At 55.5% G+C, this 26,841-nt stretch overlaps 1 protein-coding gene across 2 annotated transcripts in view; it reads left to right on the top strand.

The window, feature by feature from the left end:
• Nucleotides 1-26,841, top strand: part of ADAMTS14 (ADAM metallopeptidase with thrombospondin type 1 motif 14) — a 70,644-nt gene that overhangs the window by 3,302 nt on the left and 40,501 nt on the right. For both annotated transcript variants that reach the window (XM_025850328.2, XM_073878861.1), the window contains exons 3-4: nt 19,000-19,156; nt 25,144-25,334. In XM_025850328.2, the coding sequence (XP_025706113.2) occupies nt 19,000-19,156; nt 25,144-25,334 (348 nt within the window). The remainder of the gene's footprint in view (nt 1-18,999; nt 19,157-25,143; nt 25,335-26,841) is intronic.

Here is a 26,841-nt window from a genome sequence, read left to right as displayed (position 1 = left end):
ATGGGAAAGGGGGTCTTTCTTCCCTAGCAGGGCTGGGAGCATTCCTCACTGTCTTTCCGTCCTTGTGAGGTGTCTTCCTGCTGAATGTCACATGACCTTTGTCGGGGCCGGTGCTTCTTGATCTTTTTTCATTATCACCCCCCCGCCAAAGAGTCTTGCTAGCCATTTTTTTTCTCTAACTGCCCTCCTCCATGAAATTTTAATACCACAGGTATACTGCACATCTGTTTATAAATTGCATGTGTGTCTGTGCTTGATATATATATGTGTACATATATATATATATATGAAAAGAATACATTTTCTGCCTTCCAAAGAATGAGTTTTTGTCCACATTGGAGGTGGTGGCGCCCCCCTTGAGAGGCATGGTCTAGGCAGTGGTTGGTTTTCAAGGCGGAGCATGTGCTGGAATTACCTGGCACGCAAAGGTTCTGTGAGGCCGACTTTGAGAAGCCCGGGTTGTGAGGACGGCTGCAGAAGGCTGAGGCCTTGTCCTGACGCCCGGGTGAGCCTTAGCTGCCCCCCACCCTGGACCAGCAGCTGTGTGCAGCAGAAGCCTGATGGCTGGGGCTGTGCTGTGGCCACAGTTTGGCTTGGAAATCCCAAGGGATGCTTGGAGTCGCCTGGGGATGCAGTGTCGGTGCAGAGGGAGAAATGGAAAGTGCTGCAGCAGACCGGTGGCTTGACTGAATTGCATGGTGAACTCCTACAGCCCTCAGCCGCAGAGGCTGCCTGCCATTCCAGGACTGGGCTGTGTCTCCCACTTCTTTGGCTACCTCCGTGAAAGTACCCTGAGGCCCTGACACAGGTGTCAGTGGATGATCAATACCATCGCTAAGTAACTGTCCACGGTCTTTGCTTGCCACCAGGCCACCGCTTTTGCCTTTGGCTGTCTCCCGAGCCAGTCCCTGGCCACAGGCCAGTGCAGAGGCCTCCCCAGGCCAGAGGTTTCAACATTTCCAGCCCGTTCCAGAAAGCTGCCCTGTGTCCCCTGAGAGCAAGGGGCTCTTCGCAGGGACCCAGCTGAGCCACCTTTGGACTCAAAGGCCACAGTGCAGCATCTCTGATAAGATTTAGCTCTATATCTATATGTGGTCTTTGGATCTTAACCCCGTCTTCCTTGGCATCTCATGTCCCGAAGTCATTCCTTCCAAAAAAAAACTATGTATTGACCACTGGCGATGGGCAAGTCCTCAGGGAGATGTAAGAAAATGAAAGGGACATGTAGAATAGTAGCAGCAGGGAGTCCTTCCCGCCACCCAGGCCCAGCCCGCCCTGGGTCTCACACATTCGTTAACTTCGCTCATCGTGTAGATGAGGAAACGGAGCCGCGGCGGGGAGAGCTGAAGCTAATGCAGACAGCTTCTGTTTGCACAGGACCGAATAGTTGGTAAAACCCTTCAGTCACATGTGGTGTGTATGCAGATGTTGTCATTACCCTGCTTTGCAAAGAGTTCCGTCCCTGCCCTCAAGGAACTTAGGTGCCAAGCAGGAGAAACCCCTCTGGTGGTTTCGGCATTCACTTGTTGGTTTTCCGTGGCCCGGTGGGGATGGTACTCGGTCGTTGGGAGTGGTTGTTGTCTTTGGTGCCAGAGAAGGTGACATACGAACGGGGCCTTGAAGGATGAGTAGAAGTTTGCTGGGGCCAGAGGGTGGGGAGGGCATTCTGGGCAGAGGAGAGAGCTAGTGAGAGCGCATCACAGTGCTAGATGGAACTGGGGAGGGGATCCCAGGAGACACACTGGGAAGGTGGGCCTTGGCCTGACCTTGAGGGAAGGGCAGCATAGGAGAGGGGGCCCAGAGTGGGGATGGGGCAGCCTAGTATCTGGGAGTTGGAGGTACAGGGCTGTGTGACCCTGAGCAGCCCACCTTCCTTCTCTGGGCTCCACTTGCCTCTTGGGTAGATCTCCGAGGCTGGAATGGAAGGGCTCAGAGCCTCTGCCAACGCTGGCATTCATGCTTTGTGACGCGGGGCAGGCCTCGCCGAAGGGCTTTGAAGCCAGACCTCTAAATCAATAGTCAACGCCTCCCTCCCTGACCGGTCCTAGGATCTGCTCTGTGTGGGACGGGGCTGCACTGCAGGTACAGGGGGGAAAGACACCAGCCCGGAGCTGAGCCCTCGTGACCAAGCAAACCTCCCAAGTGTGAGAAGGTCTTGAACAGAGACTCCTTTGTGTGGACAGAATGCAACCATTTGGATCTTAGCTGCTCTGGGGTGAAGCGCCATGTCTAAACTGGTGGCCTGACCCTCATTTCCAACTGGACCCTGCGGTGGGGGGGTAGCAGGCATCACTGCCTTCCCGTCTGCTGTCATCCCACAGAGTCACTCAGCCATGGGGCCCTGGGATGGACACTGGGAGGGTTCCGTGCGCTGTGGTTAACTCCTGCTAAGGTTCAGGAATGGGGACTTCCCCTCACTTCCCACCTGCTCTTCTGGAGGGCCTGGTGTGGCACAGCGGTGGGGAGGGGGGTCAGAAAGGACCTAGGAAGGAGGAAGCCAGGACCTCTGGCCTGGATGAGTCTGTAGGGTAATGGGGACCCAGACATAAAAGCAGACAAATGACAATCTCGTGTGAGGCAGCAGCAGAAGGACCAATTTTGGGTTAGGGCATATAGGAAGGCTCCCCGGAGGAGGTGGCATTGGCTCAAGCCTGGTCAAACATCATAAATATGAGAGAAAGTGCTGGGCCTCTGGCCAGGCAGAGAGAATGACTGACCCAGGGCAGGCTTGAGAATGTTTGGGGGAAGGGAAGAAGGGCTGTGGGGAGGCCACGTTCTACCTGCAGAGTGTTTCCTCTGGGGCTGGGGGCAGCTGTCAGACCCTAGGGTCCCCAACTGGGAATGTACCCAGGCAGCAGCAGCAGCCTGATGGACCGCTGTCCAGGGCCTTCCTCGGGGAGCCCGGCCAATCAGTGTAGTAGTTGTCCTGACACTCCTGTGACCCCCAGCCTCTCAGGGCCGGTAGGCAGGGAAGGCCTGGGTCACCTCAGGACCCCTCCAGCTGGGGGCCAAGTGCAGAACAGACCCCCTGTTAGGGATTATGGCTCTGGATTCCTGAGAGGAACATGGAGACCTGGGGTCGGGGCCAGTTCTTTGTGGGCCCAGGAGGGATTGTGGGGTACAGGAATGGGATCAGCAGAGTGGGGACCCCACATACCATCTAGAACCCAGACTAAAAGGCTCCTCCCCCCCCCCCCCCCCCCCCCGACTGCCATCTCTGCCTCTCTGGGTCCTGGGCCTCCCTGCCCGGGCATGGGGGCAATGGGGACTTGGCTGTGCTGTGTGTCCCCCCCCCTTTGCCTTCGGCGATGCTGTGAGTCACAGGCCTGGTGTGGAAGCAAGGCACGTGTAAGCTTTGTCACCATCTGGTTCTGTTTTCCACCCTCTGCAGAACATGCATATTTAACGGGTTACAGAGTAGACCCCTGGCAGGCCGTGGGAGGAGGGGCAGGGGGGCCGAGTCCCAGCCCTGCTTCTTATCCGCTGCCTGATGTACAAATCCCAGCAGCTCTCTGGACCTCAGTCCTTTGTCTGTAGAATGGGATTACAGTGGGGGGAGGGGGCAGGTGGGGATGGATGGTGACGAGGGCCGGGGTTTCGTTATGGGGTGATGATGAAATGTTTTAAATGGATGGTGGTGGTGATTGTACAGCTCTGTGCGTCTACTAAAATACCATTAAACTCTACCCTTTAAGTGGATGAATTGTATGGTATATGAGTTACATTTCAATAAAGCTCTTATAAAATGTGGCTGGCCAGCAGAAAGGCCTGAGAGAGGTGTTCTTAGTAATGATGAGGAGACAGTCTAGGGTGGTGGAAAGTGTGGGGTCTCTTTGCTCGGGTCCAGACTAGCTGCATGACCTTGAGTGAGTTTCTAAATCCCTCTGTGCTTAGATTCCTCATCTTTAAGGGGAGGGGGCATGGAGGAGCAACCACCTGTAGGATTGTTCAGAGGATTAAATAAGACAACAAAAAAAGTGCAATCGCTGGTATATGGCAGGGTCTTAAAAAGGGAGTTTATTTCAGTGGTTCTTATGGTAATGTTTATTATTTCTCTATAGTAATTGCTACAGCAGTCATTATTACTACGAATAGTGGAAAAACAGTGCAGATATGGTTAGAGTCTGTTGTATTGCAAGAGTATGTAGATTAGTGGTGCTCTCTGGGGCGGGTCTGAGGCCATCTCTGGTCCCTGGGCAGGCCAAGCCCTGCCTTCCCCCCTGCTTTGGCAATCTTCTCTGTACGATCAGCCGATTGGCACTTGCTCAACGCGTGGAAGTGTGAGCATCGTGACCCATCTGAGATAACCCCACATGCCCTCCCGGAAAGGACTACTGAGAGGCTCAGGGGAGCCCTCTGTTAACAATTCGTGGGCCCCTGCCCAGAGCCCGGCCCTTGTCCAGCTCCTGCGGGTGCAGGGATGAAACTCCACCCTGTCTCCCTCTCCAGAAGCCCACAGCTGGAAGAGAAGGCAGATGTGCGCAGTGGGCGGAGTGGAACAAGGCAGACTGCCCTGAACTTCAGTGTTTTGTGGGGATGCAGGGACGCAGAATGCCCTCGGTGGGTGGCCTGGAGGTGAATATTGCGAAGGAGCGGTGCTCAGGGACAGGGAAGGCTTCCGAGGGAGAGGACATTTGGGCCACATTTTAAAGCCACAATAAGAGTTCTCAAAGCCAAGAGGTAGAAACTGTAGGCAGTCTGCAGGGAAGGAAATCCTGTGTCTTCCCAGGATTCAGGAGAGGGTATATCATCCCAGCCCTCCGTGGGGGAGGGGCAGCAGTGAAAATGTCATTTGGAAAATCTCTGCCTCCCTGTGGAGCTTAGACTTGCCCCTCTGGCCATAGGGAGCCATAGGAGGTTTGTAAGCTGGAGTTACATTCCTATTGGTGTAAGATGCTGATATCCGTGCCACAGATTAGCCTGTGGCTCACTGGTGTTCCTGTCAGCACCTGTTCTTGCCACGGGGACTGCTCCTTGCTGGCGGGTGCGGGGAGGGGGTAGGCTGACCCGGCAGCTCTGTGGGAAGCCCCCGGCTCTGCCCTGCTGTCCACCTCTGCCCTGGGGATGTGGAGTGTGAGACCTAGAGTTCCAGAGGTACCCTCCTCCGGCCACCCAGCTGGCTTGTCTCTGTACATCGTGGCCTGGGGGCCGCCTGCCCTCACACAGGTGTGCTGACAGCCCTGGGAGGGACAGAGGCGTTCTGGCCTCACCTCCTTGCTCCCGCTGCGTCCCCAGCCTGGAGAGTGGCTTCTGCTCTGCAGACCCCCACCCCAGCCGAGCTGATGCGTTTGCACCTTGCTCCGCAGCCCCCCACCTTGGCTCAGGCTGTTCACACCTCCCACAGTGCTTTCCCTTTCCCTCGGCTTGATACATCCCCCCATCTCAGCCACCTGGTTCCCAGAAACCGGGGACTGGCTTACATCTTTTCATTTGTCTAAGTGCGGAGCATAGGCTGGGGCTCGTGCAGCACAGGAGGCCGAGACCTGAGGTGCCTCCAGGAGCGGGGAGTCACAGGAGGAGGGAAAGGGCCCGGTAGAGTAGGGGAGGTGGGACTGTGCCCTGTTTAAAGGGAGTGCCGGCCTGGCTTTGCAAGGTCTTTGAGTATTTGAAGGAGAAATTAGCAGTGACGATTTTTAAGTGTTCTATTTGGTTATGACGGTGTGTGGGCCCAGCACAGTAGGACAATTAGCTCGAGGCCTCGGATCGCCAGCAGGGCAGTTTGTGAGGGGATCTGCAACCAGATCACCTGGGTTGATACCCCAGCCTCGGCTTTTACGTGCCGTGTGGCCTTGGACAATTACTGGGCCTCTTGGTGCCTCGGTTTCCTCATCTGTGAAGTGGGGATCAGAGTAGAGGTCACTTCACAGAGTTGTCCTGCGTGCAAGGGGCTCATTAGCACAGTACCTGCGTTGCTTCAGCGGTTGCTATGGAATGGTGTGAGCTTACGGGTTGAAACTGCTGGGTCTGAGGGGCTGGGTGGTGGGAAAGAAGAGGAAGTCAAGAGCATCTCATTAATCTGCTTGACAACCTCCCCCCCACCCCCACCAGAGAGGTCCCTGGGCTTTCAGCTGGGCAGCCAGAGTCCATCCCCGTCTTGACCCCACCAGGCCTATTAGTTTTTCTCAGGCTGCACCCTGCTCCCCGCCCGGTTTGCATTCTCATCAGAACAGTCCCACTGGGTTCGCAAAGGGTGGGGTCTGAGCTTAGTCACCTGTGCGTCCTTCGGACCCTAGCACAGGGCCTGCCTCGGGGTGGGGTTTCGGTGGCTGCTGGGTGAGCTGACCCGGTGAGGGAAGGTGGAGGATTTGCTTCCAAGGTGGCATAAAGCTTATGTTTGCATCTCCTCGGCCCTGGCAGACGTGTCGGTCCGCGGTGGCAGGCTGTCCCCCGAGTCTGCGTCCCCAGCGTATGGTCCTCCAGTCGCGCCCCGGGGGCCTGAGTAGGTGTGTGAGCTGAGGCCTGTCTGCCTGCCTGCTCTCTGCAGCCCCCTCCTCTTTTGTTTCCAGAGCTCATGCCCCGTCCGAAGGTCCCACCTGCTTTACCTTGCCTGCTCTTCTGGGGACAGCCCTGGGTCTGCTCTTTAGAATTGATGTTTGTGGAGTGAAAACAGGAAATTGTCTCTTTGGAGGGAGAGGGAACGCCTCAGCAGGCTGACTGCGGGTCTCCAGCTGGGAAGTGGCCCTTCCTGGGTGCGGGCCGTGAGGGCCTGGGGGCCGCAGGGGCAGAGGCAGTGCTCAGCATGCGGGTGCCTGGACCTCAGCCACATCCCAGGAGGCGGGCAGCCCAGGTGTTGCTGGGGGGAGATACCACGTGGGGAAACCGAAGGGCTGGACCAGTTACCCACGGCTGTGTGACAAACTGGCCTAAAACGGACCTGCTTACTGTGACCACACGTTCTTCCTCACCACTGTAGGTTGGCCGGGCACTTCCTCTGCTGGTTGCTCCTGGGCTCCCCTGTGGCTGCACGCAGCTGCAGGGTGGGCTGGCCTGGCAGGCCCGAGCGGGCCTCATTCCCACATCCGGCGTCAGCGCTGGTCAGGCAGCCCCGCTCTCTGTGTCCAGGGGGCAGGACAGGCCTCTTGCACGGCTGTGTCAGGGGACGCTCCAGGAGAGTGCGGGCAGAAGCGGCAGGACCTCTTCAGGCCTAGTCTGGCAAGTTGCCTGACGTTGCTTCGGTGCATTCTGTGGGTCAAAGGGAGCCACCAGGCCAGACTAGATTTTCCGAGAGCAGGGGACGGCAGAGTCTCACTGCAAAGAGGCGTGTGGACAGGGCCAGGAGGACTGCAGCCAGCTTTGCAGGCGTTGTCCCACACTGACTCTGGGCAAGTCACTTGACCCCTCTGAGCCTCAGCTTCCACATCTGTAGAGTGGGTGTCCTACCTTGTAGTTTTATTCATTAGAAATCCAGCATGCTGCCATAGTGCCTAGAGCAATAAATAGCTTTATCATGATCATTGATCTCTTGGAATAAATATGGAAACTGAGGCAGGATCCACAGGTTTGTTTCCAGACCTCTGGTCACCTTGTTCCGGTGCTCTTCTTTCTTCCCAGAAGGTCCTGTCCCATCAGGGCCTCTCTCTGTCTGAGCGGACGTGCAGGGTCTGGGTCCCGGGTAGTTTTCTGGTCCTCAAGGTGGTCTGGTCTTGCAGAGTTTCACCTCCCTAGTCTCCCCACGGCTGGGCCGTGCTGTCTGCCCAGGATTAATAACTTACTTATGATATGGAATAAAAGCCAGACATCACCTCACTGCTGCTCCTTCTGAGCAGAGCCAGTGAGGGCTGGTGTGGGGGCTGGTTTTATTTTCCTTCCCCGGCATCCTCAGGCTGGCTGGAGGGAGGGCAGTCTCTGGGCTGCTGAGTGTGGTGGGGGCCGCGCTTGCCTTCCCTCTGTCTCCCATACTCAGAGGGGCAGAGGCCCGGGGGCAGGGGCTTTTGGAGGGGACCCAGGGCATTTGTGCCGTGGGATGTTTCCAGCCATCTGCCGGGCCTGGCATTCCATTTTCAGCAGGTAGGCCTTGCCCTGCCTTCAGAGCCTGGGAAACAACAACAATGACTTGGACGACAGTAACAGTAATCTTTGCAGGCTGCCTCAGCTCTGGCAGCCGAGTTTCCTATTAGCACAAATAATCCTTGTGTTATGAAAACCTCCAACGATGAGTTCAGCTCAGCGTCATTTGCCCAGATGACCCTGATTTTGGCCTGAGTACAGACAGCTGTGTCCGGAGGAGGCTTTCAGGGCCTCTTGGTCCCCTCTTAGTTTTCCAGACGAGGAAAGCTGAGGCTCAGGGAGGGGAAAAGACTCACCCAGGGTCACAGAGCAACTGTCAGGACCCCTGACTCCCCGTCCAGTGCTCCCCTACGATCCCACTCAGCCTCTCCCGAGTCAGTGGACAAGGACCGAGTAAATGTCGACAGTGACTCAGGTTGTAAGCCCTGTGCCGGCCGGAGGTGCAGCAGCCATTGGCAACGGCTTCAGAGCCTAAATGCTGAAGCAGTTGGTCTGGTGGCTGCCCGCTGGGACACGTCCTGGCAAGTCCTCGGGCCTGCGTCCCACTGCGAGGGCAGCATGCTCAACTTCTGCATGTCCTTGTTTCCCCGAAAACTGGGAAGCCAACTAAGAAAACACGGTGTCAGCTGCCCGGTTAGCAGGATCTGAAGGTGGAACAGAACCTTCTGGTGTCCCTCGGCCCTAAGTCAGCATTGCCACTGGTTTATCATTTTCAGAATTCGGGAGGGCAGTGGGTGGCTGTTTCACAACACAGTACTTGTCAGAGGGTTATCAGACACCCTGCAGTCTCCTTTTCTTCTGCTTTCCCTAACACGGCTGAGGGGCCGGTAGAACAGGCCCCTTTTCAGAGAAGCGTTTGAATGTGGGAGCGTTTGTCTGGCCACAGTTGGTCTGAATGCAAACCCTGTTCCCAAAGGATTGCCTGGAACCTATTGTCAGCCTTTGCTTTTAAGCCAACCAAATACTTATACCTCTGATCTGTCCAGAAAATGCCCTTACCCCCCAGCCTCCCCGCCCCACAGCAGAGGTTCATTTCCGCCCCTGGAGGCTGGCGGGAGCCCACAGTCTGAATGAGCTCCTCCAGCCCAAAGAGGCCTTGTGTTCTGTAGCCCGACAAGCCGCCGGCCTGGGTGCGTTGAGTGCTTGGTGCTTTGTCACCTCATAATTCATCGTCCCTAGGTGGGGAGACTCTGGGTAAAACATGCTGCCCCCTCAGCCGTGGCCACATTGTATGGGGGAGCGGATCTCTCATGAAGGGCCATAATGCCCAAGGGAGTTCGTTAAGGAGGCTTGGGCCCAAGGATGCTTATTGAAGGGGGTTTTGTTCCAAACCCCCTTTGGCCCCCTGGTGTGGCTTAGTACTCGTGCACCTGAAGCTCACATTTCAAAGAGGAATAGATAGGAATATCCCCTGGGTGGGAACAGAGCATGGCCACAAGCCGCTGGGGGCATGGAGGAGGGAGCCATGATGGGGTGACATCTGAGTTGGGCTGGAGGGGCGTTCCTGGCAGAGCTCACGGCAGCCGCAGAGGTGCAGAGGCCCGCGTGAACACGTGCGGTTCCAGGTGTGGAACAGGGCCCATGCGGCTGCAGTCGGGGTGGGGGGTGGACTTTTAGTGTAAATAATTCCAAAAGGGAAACAAACAGGGCTTGACAGGAAAAACAAGTCGGGGGGGCAGTCCAGACACCACCGCTCTCTGGGGTGACGGTTGTGGCCTCCCTAACCGATCTCCCTGCCTCCATCCATGACCCTGTCGTCCCTCACCAAGGGCAGCCAGGGCAGTCTTGTTCATTCCCAGCCCTTCCGTGACGCTCCCGTGGGGGGAGCCAAGCAGGCTTAGGGCTGTGGTCCCGCCTCCCTGTCCTCCTGGGACCTCCTCTGCCCCTTCCCTCGGTGCTCCCCTGATTGCCCTCCTTCGGAGCCGTCCTCCCCAGATGCTGTCCCCTCATCTCCCTCAAGCTGTTGCTCAAATGTCACCTTCTGAGTAACCTCTTCCCTGACTCCATTCTTTAAAATTTCAGATCCCACTTCTCTCCTCTGCCTAAGTTTTCCCCACGGCTCCTTCCATTTGGTATGCCATGGTTTTACTTATTGATTGCCTGTCTCACTGCTCCGTAGCATGCTGGCTCGAGGTGAGGAGGGGTTTGGGGCCATGTCCCCAGCACCTAGAACGGGGCCTGCTCAGTACGTAGCCCATGGATGAGTGAACGACTAGAGGAACCGTAGCAGACAGAGGTTTAGGAGAAGCGCAATTGCAGAGGTGTAGGGACTTGGGTACCTGCTGAGTGGCCCAAGCCGCTGGGATGTGAGTGAGCATTTGTGTTGCTAGTTAATTGACAGGGTTTAGCCCAGACAGGGTTTGGTGACGTGTCAGAGTTCTGAGAAATCTGGAAAACATGCTCATTCATGGTGCCAAGCCCAGGTCATGAGTAAGGACAGCAACCTGCCCCAGCTAATCTGGATTCCTCTCCACCGAGGGCAGTGATGCCCGGAGCGCATGTGTGGTCGGGGACCACTCGTGGCTGGAGCTGGGCCCTGCACGGGAATCCCAGTGACTCCTTCTATCCCCCCATGCTTATCCGCCTTGCATAGGGAACCTTCCCTGCCACCACCACATCCCTCGTTTATCACTCGCTGCGGACCTGCTGTATGTCAGACTCGGTGGTAAACATTTTACATGCATGACCTCATGTGGGGGAAGCATGGCTTAAAACCAAGTCGGCACCCCTCTGGGCCAGGGTGATTTCAGATGGACCAGAGGGGAGGTCTGGCTGGGACAAGTGACCTGCGGCGGGCGGGGGGCGGGGGGGGGCTGGCCCTCAGTTCTGGGCGGGACTGGCTCACCTCTTCCTGGAGCCGCCCCATGGTCAGCTGCCTTTCTTCTGAGCTGTGGGGCTCCGACTGCAGGGCCGCGGTGCAGGGAGCCCCTCCTCAGCTCAGGGCCTGGCAGCCACACTGCCTCCTGGCATTTGAAAGCTGCTTCCTGTCTCCTTGTCCCGAAGCTACTGCTACCGCCAAGACTCAGGGCCAAGCAGGGGGCCAAGTAGTGCTCCCAGCCCGAGCTTGGCGGGCCATGGTGGTGATAGAGGGGGACACTTCAGAGCCACGTGGCTCCTGGGCACAGGGAATGGAAAGTGGGGGTGGCTGCTAGCCTGGCAAGCTCTGCCCTGAACTCTGGCTGGGCTCCGGGGTGGGGGTTTGCTGCAGAAGGGGAGTCTCTGAGCACCTGCAGGTGTGAGGCCCTGCCCTGCCCCTGGGCTGGGACCTCTACTGCTGGGGGGCGGGGTCATGAAAAGTGAGCACCCTTCCTTAAAAAATATTTACCAAGCTTTTGAAGACCTAAGCAACTGCTCTCCACGGTGCCGGAGGACAGAATCAATCATCCCCATCATCGTCATCGTAGAGGCACTGCCACTATTTGTTCTTACCCTCCGTACCGTGGACTCCCCAGCTTGGGTGGCTGTGACGTCACTGACTTGCCACTGGCCACCCAGCAGATCACAGCCCCTCCCTGACTCACCCAGCTCAGGGCAATGTTGGTGAACTATTCTTCACTCCCAGGGGAGTCACCCCTGGAGGGAAGGAGGTGGTTAGGTTCTCAGACGGTGCCTAAGGCACAAATAGATGTGGTGTGGACCGTCCTTGGTCAGGCCCAGCCCAGGCACAGGGTGTGCAGAAATGCGGCCTGCCCACACCGCCTGCCCGGCACCCTCCCCCCTCGTTCAGGGCCCTTTCTCATTGTCCCCTCCTTCCTTGTCTGTCTTGCCCATTTCCTGCATTACGACAAACAGATTCTGGTCGAACGACCACAGCTGATACTACTCTGTGGCACTCTGATGACCCTTCAACATTCCATTGTCGGGAAACTTCCGGAGTCTAGATCAGTGGTTCCCAGCCCCGGCAGCACAGGAGAATCACCTGGGCGGCTCAGAGAACCTCCTGATGCCCGATTTGAGATTTGATCCGTTGGTCTGGGGTGTGGGCTCGGCACCAGTAATTCTGCAAATGTCTCTGGTGATCTAAATGGGCATCTAGCGTTGACACCCACTGCTGTGGCCTCCTGGAAAAGTCTACTGTGTGTTTGATGGAAAAGTTGGGGTCAAGTCGGGGGTGCCCGGAGAGCCAGGCCAGAGAAGGACAGAACGGAAGAGCCTGCCGCCCTGCCGTGGGCCGCGCCCCGGGAAGGGCCTTTGTGCGTCATGACTTCAGTCCATCCTGCCAGTAACCCTTTGGTTTCACATGGGGACTCTGAGGCTTGGGGAGGGCCTGGCTCCCAGGTGCAGCCTCTACACCACTTGCTGGGAAGTTGGGGGCCAGAAAAGGAGGGCTTCATGGGGTTGGCTTCCTTTTTTTAAACTTTGTTTAAAAATGCCTCTTAAAATAATGATGCCTCGCTCATTGCAGTAGGCGGGCATTCTGCGCAGAATCGACTTTCCTTTTCAGATGGGCAATCGTAGAAAAGTCAGAAAACACCTCAAAGTTTAAAGAGAAGGAAGTTGCCGCAGTTTCGCCCCCCCCCGAGCTCCCTAGCAGCTGGGTGCGTTCCCACCAACCTTTGGTGTGTCCTTTGTCATCTTTAAAAATTACCCTGACCCGGCGCAGCCTCTTCTTCTTGACAAGGACTTTCTCCCTTAAGGATGCTCAACCCATGGTATCTTTTCCCTCAGGGATTTCCTCCCGTGTACGGGCAGGGATCTGAGCGAGGCAAAGCCAGGTCTCGGTGGCACCGGGAGTTAGAGGCTCACCACCCTGTGGTTCTAGGATGCTGCTCCCAGCACTTGAAAGCCATAGGCTCCCTTCCTGAGCCACGGGGACTCCCAGGCACACTGTGAATGAGGGTGATGGTAATCCTGGCAGCAAATGGGAACACTGGCAACTGCCCTCGCTGTGAGCCTAAGACCATTCTAGCCGCTGTGTACGTTCCTCAGAGCAGGCCCAAGAATCGGCGCCGGTATAATCCGGAGACACAGGGGTGTCGGAGTAACTTGTCCAGGACGACACAGTGCGAGAGTGACAGCACCTGGGGATGCTGGCTCGTGGCATTTACCCACCATACCTACCACGTCGCTTCTCCCCCGAGAGGGATTCCTGCTGCAGATGCACTGGGAAGCCTATCACCCAGCACCTCCCAGGGTGTGGGGCCTGCAGAGGTCATGGCCCTGGGAAGGGGGGCGGGCAGCGGTTGTCCCAGATAACTACCTCCAGCTGGTGGAGGCGGTGGGCTTCCTGGGGCTTCTTCCGAGACTCCGGCCTGTTCTGGGAGTTCTCCTTCGGCCCGTGTGGGGCGGGCAGGGCAGGGCACGCCAGCTGAGGACGATCCGGGCAGCTCTCTGCAGCCTCTGGGGCTCCTTCCTCCCGCCTGTCCCCGGAGCGGCTGCTCGGGAAGAATCGGCTTTCAGACTCGCCTTGGCGGGGGCCCAGGCCTTGGCGGCGCAGCTTGCCGCCGAGCTCCCGCGGCCTGGGGCTTCCACAGCGGGTTTGAATTACAGGGAATTGCAGCGTCCGCGGGCCTTGGTCCCAGCCGTGCTGACTCATGCTTCCGTGGTCACGGGCGCCCCGCGCGGCTCCTGCACGATGCTGTCTCCGTGCCTACGTGTCTGCTGTCGGCCGGCACGCGTGCGGGCACCGTTCCGTTGTGTGGCCTCGCCGTGCGCGCCCGGCCCTGTTTGCACGCATGTGGGTCATCTCTCATTTCCGTACGTGTGTGTCATGCTTTTTTTTTTTTTTAACAGCTTTATTGAGATAACAGTTCACGTAGCATGCGGTTCACCTAATTTAAAGTGTGCAGGGTGGTGAATTTTTGTGATATGCATAGAGTTGGGTAATTATCACCACATTCAATCTGAGGATATTTTCACTATCTCAGAAGGAAGCCCTGTGCCCTTTTATGGTCACCGCCGTGCCCCGCACCCCCAACCCATTGCCCCAGCCCTTGGCCACTACTCATCTTTCTGTGTCTATAGACTTCTGTATTCTGGATATTTCCTATGGATGGGATTGTATACTATATGGTCCTTTGTGACTGGCTTCTTTCACTTGGCAGGATGTTTTCGAGATTCATCTGTGTTTTAGCCTGCATCAGTTCTTCGTTTTGTTTTTTTTTTATTCATCTATTCATCTGTTGGTGGGCATTTGGGTGGTTTCTCCTTCTCGGTCACCAGGAGTAGGGCTGCAGTGAGCGTCCGTATGCAAGTTTTTGTGTGGACATTCGTCATCGTTTCCCTGGGGCGTGTACCAAGGAGTGGAATTGTGGGGTCCTGTGGTCACCGTTTAGTATTTTGTGGAGCTGCTAGACTGTTGTCCAGAGTGACTGCATCACTTTACCTTCCCTCCGGCCATGTCCAGTGTGGAGGGGAGCAGAGACTCTGGCAGTAGCCTGCCAGGGCTGGGGTGGTGGTAGTTTCCCAGAAGGGCGATCCCTGAGGGCATGAGCGTGCCAGCAAGAATGATCGAAGAGAGGGTGAGCAGGGTGATGCTGGAAGGAGGGGCACTAATCACAGGAGCTGACTTCTGGAGGGGGAGAGGGAGGCGAGCGGGAGGTGAGGATGGGCACAGCCAGGGGAGTTCATAGGATGGTGGCAGGGCAGGGGAGAGCCCGCCTGAAGGTGCCTGTTTTCTCCTTGAAAACAAGAGAGGAGGAGGTGGGGACAGTGTTAGGAGTCTCAGCCATCGGGAGAGCTGGGATGCAGACGTAACAGGGAGATGCGGCGGAATCCCCAGCCGGCATCGTGCTCACATGAGAGTTGGGGCCACTGGGTGATTCCAAGTGAGACCAGCTCTGCATTGGTATGCAGACCTGGAGAGGGTGACCGGGTGGGTTGAACCAGGGCGGAAGCTTTCCTGGGACAGTGGAAAGGAGGGAAAGGCAGGGACAGAGCTGTGGGTATTCACAGAATTCTTATGCATCTAGACTGAGAAGTCCAAGGTGGTAGGAAGGGAGGTGAGGACTTGGCAGGGGTGGGTGGTGGTGATGGGGGTTATAGACAGTGATGAAGCAGTGAGGTCACGCACTGGCGGTCTTCATGATGCTTGGTAACAGCTGGAGCCAGAGTGCGGCAGTTCGGTGAGCAGGACGGTGGTGGGAGGGAAGCAGACACCTGCAGTGGGGGTCCCTGAGTTCCAACCAGAGACGCTGTCTAGGCCGAGGCTAGAAGCAGGTTGCTGGGCTGGGGGTGGACCTGAGGGAAGCCATTTCAGGTTCTCTTGCCACTCCCAGTTGTGTACATCACCCCAGCCTCCCCTTGCTCGGCTTTCTTTCATTTCCTACCATGGAACGGTTTTAAGCTGGATTTGCTGGAAGCCTAGAACCTGAGTCGGCACAGGTGGCAGTAAAACCTTGGTAATGGAATTTCCAGAACAAGTTTGGGCCCGAGAATGTGCTCTCCTTGGGAGGTGGCGGGATGGTTGGTTGGGTCAGAGGCCTGCTCTACTTCTTTCTTCTCTGGGGAGGCCCCGCATAGGCTCATCTTGGAGGGAGAAGAAGGAGGGGGCCTGGCTTGCCCTTCACCTGGCTTCACTGGAGCTGCCATCTTGAAATAGGTCCTCCTGGGCATTCTGCAAAGGTTAGTGAATCTGAGGGCATAGCAAGGGGCCTCTGGATTACGCTTTGCTAGAAGGAGGGCGTGCGGCTGTCCTCTCAGCACTCAGCCCCCCACCTGTGCCTGGACCCCAGGCTCTGTCCCGGCTCACTGTCTCTGCACTTGACCTCACACAGACAGAATGCTTTCCTGTCTCAGCCCAGACTTCGGCACCCCCACGGACACATATTTCAGTCTTTGGGGGTCTCTTCCTGGAGAAGTGTTGGCTTATTCTACCCTTGCCTCACAGTTTATGTGCAAGTCCTTGCAATTTCAGAATAAACACGTTTAAATATACACATGTACCCATACATACTAATTCTAAAATAACGTGGCTTCAGTTATCTCCTAAGATATGTGGGACCTCATCCTGATGGTAGACAGCTACCAGTGATCTGCCGAACTTGCTCATATCTGCCGAACTTGCTCAATTATGACGTACAACGGGCGCCTGGGTGGCTCAGATGGTTAAGCGTCTGCCTTCGGCTCAGGTCATGATCCCAGGGTCCTGGGATCGAGTCCCACATCGGGCTCCCTGCTCCTTGGGAGCCTGCTTCTCCCTCTGCTTCTCTCTCTCTCTCTCCGTCTCTCATGAATAAATAAATAAAATCCTTAAAAAAAAATTATGACGTACAACAGGAGACAAGGATAAGCCAGTGCCTACCTCCCCCATCACCACATGGCCCCGTCTCCTTCACGCGCCCCGGACTTACCCTCTGGACCTGGGGGCTTCCCCTGCAGGGAAGCTGGGCTGAAAAATCTGGGACCCCGCCCCCCAGTATGGCCTGGAGGCCTCTGGATAAAGACACAGCAGAAGGCACTACCTTTGCAACTGACATGATGTCACCGGCCATATTGGAGATGTCATACAGGTCCCCCTCGGCCACTCATCTCCCAGGAAAGGCCCCTCAGTAGCAGCCATAGGAAAGGGGTCTGGAGCCAGGCTGCTGGTAGCCAGGCCTGCGCCTGGGAGAGCGTCCGTTTGGAGAAATGGCCTGAGGGCCTGCATAGTATGTGGCTCAACTGGATATAACCAGCTGTTTGCTGTTGTTTGTGTTGCACGAAGAACCTTTCTGGTATCTATTTCCACTGAGTTACTGTTTCCACGAGAAGAAGGTCTGAGGGAAAACAGATAGGGCCAACATTTATTTTCTAGCAACTTACATTCCGCCTTTTCTGGACGTCTCGTACAGAAATTTGATTTGGATTTGAGTTCTTTAAAATTAGCCACCACTTTTCAGAAATATAAACATCTCATAAATTGAGAGACGGGAGTAATTTGGCAGGGAGGCAGAGAGCCAGAACGTTCCCGTTGCCAGTCTGTCTGCCCCAAGCAGTGCCCGGTTTCCTGGCCGGGGCAGAGCTGGAGAGAGTCCGCCAACCCTCTCACGGTGCGGATGGGGAATCCGAGGGCCATGGGGGAGGGACCTGCCCAGTCTACCTCTGATCTGGTGACTGACCTTGCCCACCCATGCCCTCTCCAGGAGGAGGGCCTCAGAGGCTGAGGGGACGCCCCAGCCTGGATAAGAACTGCCTATCAAGGCCAGACGCAATGCCCAAAATGGACCAGGAACATTGCTGGCAAGTTCTGTCCTTGACCCCTGGGGGGATCAAGGTGGAATCCACAGTCACAGAGAGGTTTGAAACTTATTTCCCAGGTTGTATATTACAGGGCTTGGGTCTTTGCCCTCTCCAGTTAACCGGGATAGGAAAATAGAGGTTCACTAACTCTTCCCTGGGGAGAGGCCTGTGCTGTCACTTACTTGCTGGGTGACTGTTTCTTAACCATTCGGGGCCTGTTTCCTTATCTGTGAAATGGGTCTAGTGTTTGCATCTGTCTTATAAAGCTGTTGTAAAGATGAAATAATATATGTAAATATAAGTGGCAGATAGCATTGTTACTGTCAGTGATAAGAGGACTGTTCACAAAGAATAGAGTTGTAGGGAAGTGTGTTTCAGCTCACTAAAACCTGACCAGTGTCCCTGCACAGAATAGGTTAGATCTTGAAGGAGGGAGCTCTATGTTGCTAGAGGCATCCAATCAAAAGTGAAGCCTTCGCCTGAGTAGGGAGGTCGTTGAGGGCTTGAAGCTTCAGACTGGGGCAGGCATGGCAATCTTGAAAGGTCCATGATTGTGGACAGGAGGGGTGAACCGGACAGCAGGGCCTTGCAGCCCAGCCGGATGCTGTGCAGATCATTCCAGAGCCTGCATCCCTCGTGTGAGTCTCTGAGATCTGGTGGCCACACGGGGGCAGGCAATGCCAGAATTTGAGGAGTTGCAGTAGCTTTGGCGGGAAGAGGATTGGTAGTGGCCGACTCATGTGCTCAGTAGGTCTTAGAGGACCTTGTCTCAGAACAGGCTGCGGTGGGGAAATTGGTGGCGTTTGGTTGCGTGAAGTCACGGCTGCTTTAAAAGGAGGGGGCTCCTATTCAAGTGGAGAAGGTCTGATAGTTTGATAAGAATGGTTCCCTCACGCGCTGCCTGGTGTTCACAGCTGCATTCCCAGTTTCTGGAGTGGTGCTGGTATACAGTAGGCACTCAATAGGTACTTGTTGAATGAGTGAAGGAAGTCAACAAATATATATTCCTTTAGGACTGGCTACTGTTTTCCAGGCACTGTGGTGGGTGGTCTGGTCTGACTGCTTTCTAGGCCTGGCGCCGGGGGGGGGGGGGGGGGGGTAGGGTGTGAGCTTGCGCAGCTCAACACATCGAGTTGTGTGTCTTGTTGGCCCCTGTGATTATTGCCTTCACTGGGGGCTAATAATACACTTGCCGACCTTGGCCTAGGTTATATTTTTAATGTTTTTATTTCCAAGGCCAACACCTGATTATTTTTACAGACATATTTTGATGCAGGCGAAAAATTAGAATAAAAACAGAGCACGCATTCCGGTGCCCTACTGTGGCTCTTTCATTGTCGGCGAACGTTAGCTGCTGTCCTGGGTGTAGACACACACATGCTTTAAATCTGAAATAATTCAAATGCCTCAGTGGGCATTTCCCCCCTTGTCTGCCCTGTAGGTAAAGGCAGATCTTCAGGACGGTGCTTTGGGGTTGGAATTCTGTGCTCTGGGAGGGGGGAAGGGGGGTGTATTTGTGGCAAAGCCTTTCCAGCCTCCCCCTCCCCCCTCGAAGTCCTGGAACCCTTTGTTTAAATGAAATGTTAGGTGGAACCCCATGAGGGCACAGCACAGGAAAAGTGGATCTGCTTTGCTTGAAATGGGCACCCCCCCCCCCCCCCCCCCCCGGCGTCCTCCCCCCCGCCCGTTCCCACCTCCCCACCCCCGAAGAAGGGTCTGCACACGGGTGGTCACACACATTTGCGTTCACAAATGCTCGCCTGTTCTGTGCTGTGTATTCACGCTTCTTCTCTCCCCCCTTTGCTCCTTCGGCTTGCCGTGGGCCTGGTTCAGGCGGGCCTCATCCGCACGGACAGCAGCGACTACTTCATAGAGCCCCTGGAATGGGGGCAGCAGAAGCAGGAGGCCCACGGGAGGACGCATGTGCTGTACCGTCGGGAGGCCGTCCGGCAGGAGGGGGCCCAGCCCGGCGGGGACCTTCACAATGAAGGTAGGCACTGGGCAGGTCCCTGAGCTCCGCCTCTGCCTGGACCTGGGGTGTTTTTAGGTCACTTCTGACCTTGACCTCTAGAGCCCTGGCCTCAGTCTTCTCATCTGTAAAGTGGGGCTGGAGCACGTATACCAGCAGAGAAACCCCAGTGGGGTTTAGGGGCTACTACAGCTGGCTGGAGTCAGGGGGCCAGGTGAGCGACTCGAGCCCCTGAACAGTGGCCCCAGGGACTCCAGAGGTCTCTGCGAGGCTCTCCGTTGCTTCGGAAGGTGATTTCCCTGCCTAGCGGAAGGTGCAATGGCTGCAGTTAGCTCTTCCCCCCCGAAAATCAACTCAGCCCTTGGGAGCCACAGGAAGGAAGGTCTTAGGGCGCTCGTAGAGGGGACTGCCAGGTATCTGGGCATTGGGGTCAGCTTTGTGTCCAACAGACCATTTTTAAATCCTACGTCCAACACTGTCGGCTAACCTGACCAAGTTACTTAACATCTCTGAAGCTCATTTTCTCATCTGTAAAGTGGGGGCGATTGTGGCTCTCTCAGGTTGCGCGTACTCCCAACTGTGTGTATAAAAATCCCAGCGTGGAGCTTGGCACGTAGCAGGTGTTTGATAAACGACTGCTCTTACTCCGGTATTGTTACTAGGGTAGCTACTGCCAGGTTAGGGCGAGAGCCCCTGAGAGCAGCCTGGCGGTCTGCACGGCAGCCCGCACGTACTCAGGACCCGTGCTTGTGTGACTGAAGCGGGGGATGCAGCGTGTACTGGTCCCAGGCCCGTGGCCAGATGCACTGTCCAACTTAGCTTTGTCATGAAGCCCCTTTGGCCAAGAGGACATGAGGAGGCCTTGGGTGGAATCTGGCCGTGATTGGACCACAGCCTCCTGCCGTGGCCCTGGGGGGTGGGGCAGAGCGGGAAGGAATGCTGGAAACCAGTTGTCCCCACATACAGTGCCTCCTCTGAAGCTCCAGCTGCTCTCCCAGTGTGGCTCACAGGAGAGGCCGAGCTGGGTGGTGGAGGGCTCTGCAGGCCTGGAGTGGGGGGTGGGGGGGCCGGGATAGATTTCAGGGGCAGCCTGGGACAGCACCATGCCCTCTACTGTGGCTGGGAAGAAAGACAAGTCTCACTGGGCTCCATTTTATTTGAGGGCAGTTCTGAACAAAAGACCATAATCTCCCCTTTTGGGGAGACCCACGGCCGTGGGCCTGGAACCAGCCACATTGCTTGCCATCACAGTCAGTGGCTGGGAAGCCCAGACCACTGAGCTCAACAGGGTTGGCACTCAGGCCCAGGAAGGCTGGTGGGGCTCCCCATCATCAGGGGAGTCCTGGGCCTGTGGGTGATGCCATGCCCTGGGCCCACCTGTGTCCCTCCCTAGACAAGCGCCAGTGGAAGGCTTTCTTGGAAACCTGTGACACTGTTATTTTAAGACCACTGGTGGGTCTGAGCCCAGCAGGTATATTAGCATTTCTGCGTGTGCCTGTCTTCATTTATCATTCTCGATTAAGTTGAAAGGTTTCACCTCACGTCTGTGGGTTTACCTCTTAGCACCCAGGGAAATGCCTCAGAGGCATTCCTCCATCTCTGTCTGCCCCCATGCCCCGTGCTGCCCAATTGTCAGCCCAGCTCAGGGGTCCCCTCTCCTGGATCCCTAAGCCCTCTGGATTTCTCCTGGGACCGTCTTCTTGTCCCAGATAGGCTGGGGGGGCTTCCTGGAGGACAGATACCACGTCTTCACGATCTTTGTTCCTTCACATGAGTTCCGCTACCCCACAGGGGTTGGCTTTCCTCAAGGAAGGAGAGGAGGCATCAGAAGACCCATCAGATTGATTTTCTAGCTGAGCTGTGGCCTGTGGAGGGGCTTCAGCCCCCAGGGCTCCATGGTAGAAGTATCTGACATGCACCGATGAATTTGGAGGTGGAGGGGACTCTTCCTGGCACGCAGGGTATGGTCTTGGCGACTGCTTCCTGAAGAGGGCATGCGTGTCCCCAAAGACTCACCCACTCATGTGTAACACACACACGCGCACACTCACCCACCTCCCACACTCACCCACTCATACATAACACACTACACTTTGGAGTCTGGAGGTAGAAACTCCCCTGGCTGGCCCTCCAGGTGTGGCTGGCCCCCTCCCAGCCCCTCAGGGACTGCCCTGTGGACCCTGCTTGGCCTCAGGGGCTGTGCCCTGGACAGTGCCACGCTCTGAATGCTGCCCTCTCCCTCCTCACCCCACGGCCCTGCTCTCTATAACCCCTTCCCACCGCCCTGTGGCCAGAGTTCCAGCTCTCTGGCTGGGGGCCAGGGCTGTCGGACGTGAGGGCAGCTTGTCCCTTCAGGCGCAGCCAGCCAGGCTGGGCTCTGGGCTGCTGCTTATTTTAACTTGAGATAAAATCCACCATTTTAATGATTTCCAAGTATACAGTTCAGTGGGTTTTTACTGTGTTTACAATGTTGTGCAACCATCACCACTATCTGATTCCAGAACATTTCTGTCGCTCCCACAAAGAGCCCTGTACCCGTGAATTAATGACCTCTCCTCTTTCCCCCCTCCCCAACCCCCGGGCAGCCACTCATCCACGTTCTCCCTCTGTGCCTGTTCTGGACGTCTCGTGTAAAGGGAATCACGCAACATGTGGCCTTTTGTGACCGGCTTCTGTCGCTTAGCCTGTGAGGTCCATCCGTGCGTAGCACGTGTCAGTCCCTCATTCCTGTGCACGGCAGGGTGATATTCCAGTTGCATGAACAGACCACATTTTGTTTATCTCTTCATCTGTTGATGGACATTTGGGTTGTTTCCATTTTCTGGTTATGATGTTAACGCCGCTATGAACGTTCGTGTATGAGGTTTTGTGTGGACGTATGTTTTCAATTCTTTTGGGTATAGGACTCGGAGTGGAATTGCTGGGTCCTGTGGTAACACCGTATTTAACTTTTTGGGTGACTGTCAAACTGGTTTTCAAAGCAGCTGCACCATTTCACATTCTCATGGGGCTTCTTGGGTGGGCTCCTGGAAAAGCTCCCAGGGGCCTGCTGCCCCCACCCTCCCCGCTCGGTAGGTTACCTATGTCTGGCCCAAAGGATGAGAGATGCAAGAGGGTGGGGGGGGCACCTCTCCAGGGCCTGTGGTGGTGATATCAGCAGGTCCTCCCCACGGCCCCTCGTTCTTTTTGCCGAGAGGAAAATCGGGGTGGGCCCTGAGAGGGCGTGATCATGGGAGAGTGGGAGCCCTGGGTTTGCATTTCTGGGCTTTGGCCATTAACCTGCTGTGTGACCTGGGATGAGTCAGGTAACCTCTCTGAGCCTCCCTTTGACATACCTGGCTGGGAGAACTGTAAGGGGTCAAACTGCACATTTCACTTGCTGTTGGTAAACCTTCGGGTCCTGCTCATGTGTTGGGAGTGACTGTCATTGAGTCTCCTTGCTCCATGGAGAGACTGCTTGCCCCCTCTCCTCCCCTCCTGGGGCTTCTCCCTCCTCTCTCCCAGGCATTTGTCTCTGGGCTGCTGTACTCACCACTGGGCTCGGGCGCCAGGTCGAGTGAGGGTGACAGTGGCCTGAGCCCCGTTCACCAGCCTGTGCGTCACTCAGAGGGCTGGCCACACGTTTCTGCTTTCCCCAGTGGGCCAAGGGGCACGCGTTTTTCCAACCCTTTAGTCTAGTGCTTTCCTTCCTTGGTGCTTGCGGGCCACTAACCGGAGGGATGATAAAAAGAGACAGTAGCAGAGTCCCATGGTTCCCTGCTGCCCTGTCCTCAGATTTCAGTTCCTGAAGTATCCATGTCGACAGAGCTGAGAGACAGAACTTGGGTCTCTGCTGACGTTCCCGTGGAATCCTCCATGACGGTCACCCACACTGTGGCTGGTGTCACGCCACACTTGCTCACAGTGGATTTTGCCGATGCACTTCCCTCTGTTCCCCGTGCTCCAGCAGCTTGTCTCCTGTTTCCTGTCTGGCCCAGCTTAGATGTCCCGTCCTCCAGAAGCTTCTGTCAACTCCCCAGTCCTGGTTTGGGTCTCCGTTGTGGCAGCCTTCCCTAGTCAGTCTTCCTGTAGGCCTTGAGGTTATCGTACTGTTAACCTTCTGGTTCCTTCTCTGTCACCTGGGGCAGGCTGTGGGCTGAAGGGCCGGGGACCTTCATCCCACACCCACTGTCCACTCCCCTAGTCAGTTTGTGCCCCTCCTGTAGCCACACCCCTTGATACATGCTGGGCACGCTTTGGTGGCATTTTTCTATCCTTAGCTCTTGTCCTGCTCTTTGGGAGATTCTCACCTAACTGGATATTCTTAGAAATCAACGGTACAAGTATCAGAACTTCAGGGTAGGATGGTGGGGAAATCATGAAATGTTAAGACTGGAAGCCTTCTCAAGAGACCCCCAGGCTTCTATCCTGCTTTCTTAGTGTGGGGGAGGAAAAATAATTTTCCCTTTACTCTTCCAGCTTCTTGGCTGAGGCACACTGTAATAAAAGATAAGCAAGAAGAAAACAAGTTTAACTACATGGGTACCTCCTGTGTACATGGAAGAGGCCCAGGGAAACTGAGTACCTCCCCCGAATGGTCCAGGCTACCACCTTAACATCTCCAGCTGAAGACAAAAGAAGACGTTGGTGGGTGGGGGGGAGTGAGTTATGGGAGGTTACCAAGAAAAGCACAGTAAACAAGGGGAAGGTTATGTGGATTTAAGTCATTTCCTTCTTTATTGATAAGAGTTTCCCGAGATTTAGAGTCATCCTCCTTTTCCTGGTACAGACAGGGAGACACCCTTACAAATGGAGGTTTTCCTTCTACATGAGAAACGTCCCTTAGAAAAGGCTCACTCCTACACAATTTCTAGAGCTTTTTATGTCTGCCGTTTCTTAAAAATAATCAGTCTAAAATAATCCTCGTGCCACAGAGACATATTTTGGGGTGGCAAATTTTGCTCCCCTTCATTCGTTTTTCCCACAGCGTCCTCAGGAACCCTTAACTCCACTGCCCCAACAAATGTTGCTCCAGTCTCTTGAGAGTAGGGTGTAGATGACTGATAACTGCTTTGGGGGCTACGTTTCTCGGGAGCAGCACCAATGGTGATGTCTCCAAGCCTGCTCTCTTGATTTGGACAGACCTGGACAAGCTACTCTGGACCTCAGTTTGTTGACCTGTATATTGGGGACAGGAACCTGAGAGTTGTAGGGATTGGATTGGCTTCGATTCGATTGGGGTGCAGCAAACTAAGGCCCACCACGTGCTTTTGGATTTTAAGTTTTATTGAGACAGACATACTTGTTGCTCATATATTGTCTATGGCCACTTGTATGCCAAACTGAATCGCTGAGACAGACACTGTATGACTCAAAAAGCTAAAACTACTATCTGGTCCTCTACAGAAAAAGTTTGACAAGTCCTAGATTACATCATACAAGTTCATGAATCCTAGTTAAATAAATATTTTTGCATTTTGCCAAAAAGGCAAAGCAGCGGTGGTGACATATTGGGTTGCTGGCAGTGATGGGGAGGGGATTTGGGGGGACATACTCCAGGGGTTCCTGCATAGCAGGACTGCAGTAACACCATGATTTTTTCCCTTTATTGAGAGGTTTCCACCCACTGCCACCTTTGATTTTTATAGCCAGCTCCTGGGTAAGAGATCAAGGATGGTTCATCTCCGAGTCACAGGAGGGGAGGGGGAGGCTGGCAGGGGTGAATGGGCTGGGCTAGGGCACATGGGGAGATAGCGCTGAGTGGGAACTGGGACCTAGGCTCGCGACTCCCGGCCAGATGCCCCTTCTCTGCTATTCATCGCCTCAAAGACTCCGCCATGGCCTGGTGCCCGGCAAAGGGCTTGTGCCTCCGAATTCAGTGGTGTGGAACGAACCCGCATGCTAAGTTGGCTTCCAGAGGCAGGAAAAGAGCCCACGTGATGGGGCAGAGGGGGGCTGGTGGGCAGCGTCCAAGCCACAGCCCCTCCTGTGGGTCTGACCTCTGTCTCTCTTCCCATCCTGGTTGGCAGCCTTTGGCCTGGGCGACCTCCCCAACCTGCTGGGCCTGGTGGGGGAGCAGCTGGGCGACGGGGAGCGGAAGCGGCGGCATGTGAAGGCGGGCAGCTACAGCATCGAGGTGCTGCTGGTGGTGGATGACTCGGTGGTGCGCTTCCATGGCAAGGAGCACGTGCAGAACTACGTCCTCACCCTCATGAACATCGTGAGTGGCCCTGCGTCCTGGGGCGTGGGGTGGGGGGCATGGGGTGCCACTGGTCTTAGAGCAGCCGATTTCTCTCGGGCCTCGTGTTTTCGGGTGGACGTACCGCTCACTCCTCAGCCCAGCTGTGAGGCGGGCCTGAGGTGGCCTGCCGTCCCCTCCAGGCCGAGGCTCATCTCTGCTGCCCACGCCTGTGCCGAGGTCCCCCAGGCCATCAATGCCAGCCGCTGGCAAGCTGGAAGCCCAGGGACAGTGGCTTCAGGGCTGGGACGCATTCAGAGTCTGAGGCAGGTGTGGCCTGGGGCCTCACATGCCTTGGAGTTGCAGGGACTTCCCTGAGAGCCCTCATCTGCAGAAAGTACCCGATCTCAGGCTGGGAAGACTGGCCAGCTAGTTGTCAACCTGCCAGGGATGGGGCGGGGGGAGTCCCAGGCCCCGAAGGTGGGCCTTTGGTGTTCACTGAGGACGGAAATGCTGTTATGCCGATTTAGATCATTGCCTTCCTCGATTAAGAGTTTCCAGAGCTTGAATCGTCCCCGCCTTCTGGTACAGCTAGGGAGACGCCCTTACAAATGGATAGTTCCCTTATACCTGTTCGTGTCTCCTACAAAAGGGTAGCTTCCACTGGGGTTTTCAGAGCTTCTCATAGGTCTGCAGTTTCTTAAGAATAACCAGCTTAAAATAATCAGTGGGGTGACAAAGCCTGCCTCCCTTCATTGTTCTTACGGCTCTATTATCTGTGTGCATATAAGTGCTTTTTTGTCTAAGCCCCTGAAGGTGGGGTCCTGAGATGGGGTATTTGTCTTATACTTTTTATTTTTATTTTTATTTTTTCCTTCTTATTATGTTATGGTAATCACCATACATGACATCATTAGTTTTTGATGCAGTGTTCCATGATTCATTGTTTATGCATAACCCCCAGTGCTCCATGCAGAGCGCGCCCTCTTTAATACCCATCACCAGGCTAACCCATCCCCCCCCCCCCCCCCCCTCTAGAACCCTCGGTGTGTTTCTCAGAGTCCATCGTCTCTCACGGTTCGTCTCCCTCTCTGATTCCTCCCCCTTCATTCTTCCTTTCCTGCTATCTTTTTTTTTTTTTAACATATATTATTTTTTGAGCCCCAAGGGCACACAGCACAGTGCCCAACCCCTGATAGGTGATTGGTAAATAAGGAACTGAGCAGCGTCTGTGGGAGAGGCAAGGAGCTGGCATCCACTGAGAGGGAACAAGAAGGCAGCAAATTTGCGTCCACAATGCAGGTGTAAAGAAAAGGGGGGCAAGAAATCAGAGCCAATTCCAAGGAGCCTCAGGGAGGGGAGGGCTGCCTGAAAGTTTGCCCCCTCACCACCTCTTTGTTTGGATAGCAGTTCTTCTGTCCCTCAAGGAACCTGCGGTTTGGGACTCAAGGAGCAAAGGCTCCACCACGGAGGGAGGTTGACTATGAATATGGACATACCCAACTCCCAGAGCACCTGGCCACCTACCCAGACTCCGGACATACCCGAC

The sequence above is a fragment of the Callorhinus ursinus genome, unplaced genomic scaffold, assembly GCF_003265705.2.
Source record: "Callorhinus ursinus isolate GAN/ISIS: 27379988/994484 unplaced genomic scaffold, GSC_fseal_2.0 scaffold31, whole genome shotgun sequence".
Classification (NCBI taxonomy): domain Eukaryota; kingdom Metazoa; phylum Chordata; class Mammalia; order Carnivora; family Otariidae; genus Callorhinus; species Callorhinus ursinus.
Note: the sequence above shows the minus strand (reverse complement) of the source record. Positions and strands in the feature narration are given on the sequence as shown.